This window comes from Drosophila novamexicana, unplaced genomic scaffold (assembly GCF_003285875.2).
Source record: "Drosophila novamexicana strain 15010-1031.04,08,12 unplaced genomic scaffold, DnovRS2.1 tig00000024-arrow-pilon, whole genome shotgun sequence".
Classification (NCBI taxonomy): domain Eukaryota; kingdom Metazoa; phylum Arthropoda; class Insecta; order Diptera; family Drosophilidae; genus Drosophila; species Drosophila novamexicana.
The window spans coordinates 2319666-2323505 of NW_020824768.1; the positions used below are offsets into that span (position 1 = coordinate 2319666).

Sequence of the window (3840 nt, forward strand, 5' to 3'; positions counted from 1 at the left end):
GAGAGAGAGGGAGAGAAAGAGAGAGAAACAGAAAGCGCAAAGTTAGAAAAAAACGCAAACACAATTACCATATTGTATGATATGCGGCTAAAACCGGAACGGAACTGAACGGAACGGAGTGGAATGGAACCGAAGGGCGCCACGTCGCCCGCTTGGCAAACAAACTTTCGAAATATAAATTGAAATGAATTGAAGTTATGGCATTAGACAGTTTTCAAAATTATCATGTGACATGCAGGCACAAGACCAGGGAAATCGCCCAACTTCAACTTTTATTTGAATTTGCATTTAGAATATGTTGCATACTCTTAAGCGCAGAGCTGCCAAGTGTCTATGGGCATCTATGAAATAAAGGAAAAGATAAAGGTAACGATTGTTATCTCGAAGCGGATCCGGGTTCGTATTCCGCATATGGGATATAAGATTGTCTTACCTGAAGGCCATTATTTAAAATAAAATATGGAATTTTTTATAGGGATGATGATAATGATAATGATAATGATAATGATAATGATAATGATAATGATAATGATAATGATAATGATAATGATAATGATAATGATAATGATAATGATAATGATAATGATAATAATAATAATAATAATAATAATAATAATAATAATAATAATAATAATGATAATAATAATAATAATATTAATAATTATAATTATAATAATAATAAAAATAATGTTAATATTAATGATATTAACAACAACAACGTTATCTTAACCCTCTTTATAGCACTTATTTAAATAAATCTTCATAAAACTCGTGAGCAACTAAAATTTATTTGACAATATCCTTAAGTTGGTGAGATAATTTAAATTTATTTATTTTTTAAAAATAGGGTTTTATCTTAGTCATAAGAAATTGATGTGAGGAGGTGAAGATCTAAATTCTAGGCTTAAGCTAACGATCCCATCAGCTGAGCCTCATTCTACCAGCTGAGCTCCTCGGGCAGACCGCCCGGATATTCCCCGGTGAGGCAGGCGGTGCAGTAGCCGGACTTGATGGGATTCACGTGCGTCTTGTTCATCTGCACCGCCTTGATCAGGCCCTCCACGCTGAGGTAGGCCAGACTGTCGGCCCCGACATGGTTGGCCAGCTGCGTGGCGTTCAGCTTGTTGGCAATGAGCTCCTCGCGCGTGGGTATATTGATGCCCATGTAGCAGGGATACTGCAGCGGCGGGCTGGCGATGCGGATGTGCACCTCGATGGCGCCGGCATCGCGCAGCAGCTTAATGATGGGACCAATTGTATTGCCACGCACAATCGAGTCGTCGACGAGCACGATACGCTTGCCCTCCACGTTTTGGGCCAATGCGCCAAACTTCTTGGCCACGCCCAGCTGGCGCAAACGCGTCGAGGGCTGGATGAAGGTGCGTCCCACATAACGATTCTTGCACAGAACCTCGCCAAAGTTCAGGCCCGACTCGCGCGCATAGCCATGAGCCGCCGCAGTGCCTGACTCCGGCACAGAGCTGACCAGATCCGCGTCCAGCGGCGATTCGCGTGCCAGCTGCCGGCCGCACTGCAGCCGCGCCGAGTAGACCATCTGGCCCTCAAACATGGAGTCGCTGCGCGCAAAGTAAACATACTCAAAGATGCAGAAGGCCATGCGCTTGTAGTCCGGCCGCTCCACAATGTCCACGGTGCGATAACCGTTGCGCGACAGTTCGATAATCTCGCCCGGCTCCACTTCGCGAACGTAGCGCGCGCCAATGGAGAGAAAGCCGCAGCTCTCGCTGCTCACCACCCAGCCCTCGGCTAGCTGATCCTCGATATTGGCATGGCCCGCATCAAAGGGCACAATCTTGCCCAGACAGAGCGGCCGATTGCCATAGGAATCGCGCACAGCATAGATCTTGTCCTTGTGCATGACCACCAGCGAGTAGGAGAGCGGCGCCAGCGTCATGAAATGGCGTATGCGTGCCGGCCAATTGGGTCCGTCGTGCTCCGAGACATCCTCCGGCGCACAGCACAGCGACTGGGCAATCAGCTCGCTGTCGCTGTGCGTAGACAGGCCGACGCCCCGTTCGAGCACCTCGCGACGCAGCGACTCACAGTTGACCAGCTCGCCGTTGTGGGCAATCGCCAGCGCACCGTGCGCCGTGTGCACCACAAAGGGCTGGCAATTGACCACCTCGGAGGCAGCCGCCGTCGAGTAGCGTGTGTGGCCAATGCCCAGATTGCCCTTCAGCTTCCGTATGGCCTCGTCATTGAAGATGTTGTTGATCATGCCCATGCCCTTGTGCACGCCAAAGTTCTTGGAGCTCTTGCCCAGGCTGGTCACAATGCCCGCCGACTCCTGGCCGCGATGCTGCAGCGCCACCAGGCCCAGGCAGATCATCTGTGCGATGTCCAGCTGCAACAAACAAACGGGAAGCGAAAGAACATCAGATATTTTTGTGTGTGCATGCATTCGATTTCCTATGCCCAATGCCCAATGCCATGGCAACAGCTGACAAGCTGACGACCGATAATGGCTTGATCTCCCGATTGTACACACACACGCATTTCCCTGTTATTTTCCATTTCATTAAAAGCAACAGCAACTGCAACTGATTAGAGGCAATTACAACCGCAGCGTGCCTCGCCTTTCATTGACGTCATCAGTAGGCGTTGCCATAGCCGTTGGGCCGACGAGGCGAGGTGCTCTGCCAGCTGATGACCTAGTTGCGATCAGCTTACATTGGCGAAGGTTTTCACACTGATCGTCGCAATCACGTGATCGACGAGCTTGGGAAAATCGAACCTTTATCAATTGTTTGTCCGTCTAAATATATAAATCGAATGATGCCAACCAGGTGATCGAGTGCGAGAGTCGAAGTAATCACAAAAGGGTTTGTTGCTGACTCTTTCCACGATCTGTCCGGATCACGAGCTACAGTTCGGGAACAATCTATTCAGATAGTCCCTTAAGACAGTTTATGTCTATATGGAATAGTTCCTATTTGAGCTGAAGAAGTTGATATTTCTACAAGATAAAACCGATCGTTGATCGTTCTAAGCCAAAGATCCCTTGCAAGGATATCAAATACGATCCTTGCTTGACTCCAAATTTTGTATCCCTTTTCCGTCCACTTGTCCTTGATATCGTGTACACTCACCTGTGTAGGATAATCTCCACAGGCAATGGCGCCAAATACACCGCATTCGCAGGTCATGCCCGTCACATGGTCTCCCTTTGGCTGCACCGATTTGTAGATCTTATCGGGAAATACTTTGCTGGCAACAACTGTTTCCGTTGCCCGACTGCAACAAGACTCCGCTGAGCCAGCATCTGATGTATAAATATTTGCATGTTATTCGAACTGATCCGCCAACGAGCTCACATTGCATTTGGCTTACCACAGAAATTTCCACATTCACTTTGCGCCATGTTTATTATTTTTACACAAGTATATATATATATATATATATATATATATATATAATGTTTGACTGTGATCGTTCAGTGCACCCAAAATAGCCTCTGGCTTGATCTTGCTATATATACAAAGACACTTAACACTTGTCACGAGATCAGTTTTGTTTCGACTTCTGCTTTTCACGTCTGCATTGATTGAATGCCAGTGGAATTATGAGTGTTCAAGTTACAAGCGCGGCATATTAAAGCTTCAAAAATCAGAAACACCGATCAGCTCGGATGCATATATATATATACATATGTATGTGTGTATAGTACACATAATCGTAAATATATACAACATGAAGCTGATGCTGATAACTGCGTCGCTTGCAGTTTCGCGGAAGGTTCCCAACCGCAGCAGATCATTTGATACTGTTTTCAAGAGCCCATGCAAAACAATAACAAAAACAAACATAATACAAACAAAC

The 3840-nt window shown here is 46.3% G+C and overlaps 1 protein-coding gene across 1 annotated transcript; it reads right to left on the reverse strand.

Moving 5' to 3' along the window:
• Window positions 1–802: 802 nt before the first annotated feature.
• On the reverse strand, window positions 803–3595 carry LOC115771106 (amidophosphoribosyltransferase). Its single transcript, XM_030716665.1, has 3 exons — window positions 3352–3595; window positions 3111–3283; window positions 803–2365 (listed from the first exon to the last, which is right to left on the reverse strand). Exons 1-3 carry the CDS (start codon window positions 3380–3382, stop codon window positions 938–940), a joined length of 1632 nt encoding a protein of 543 aa, XP_030572525.1. The 5' UTR covers window positions 3383–3595; the 3' UTR covers window positions 803–937.
• Between the last annotated feature and the right edge of the window lie 245 nt (window positions 3596–3840).

Coding starts and splice junctions, on each gene's coding strand:
- LOC115771106 (XM_030716665.1), bottom strand. CDS start 3,382: ATGGCGCAAAGTGAATGTGGAAATTTCTGTG. Junction 3,284..3,351: donor TGAATGTGGAAATTTCTGTG/GTAAGCCAAATG, acceptor TTTATACATCAG/ATGCTGGCTCAGCGGAGTCT. Junction 2,366..3,110: donor GTGGAGATTATCCTACACAG/GTGAGTGTACAC, acceptor TGTTTGTTGCAG/CTGGACATCGCACAGATGAT.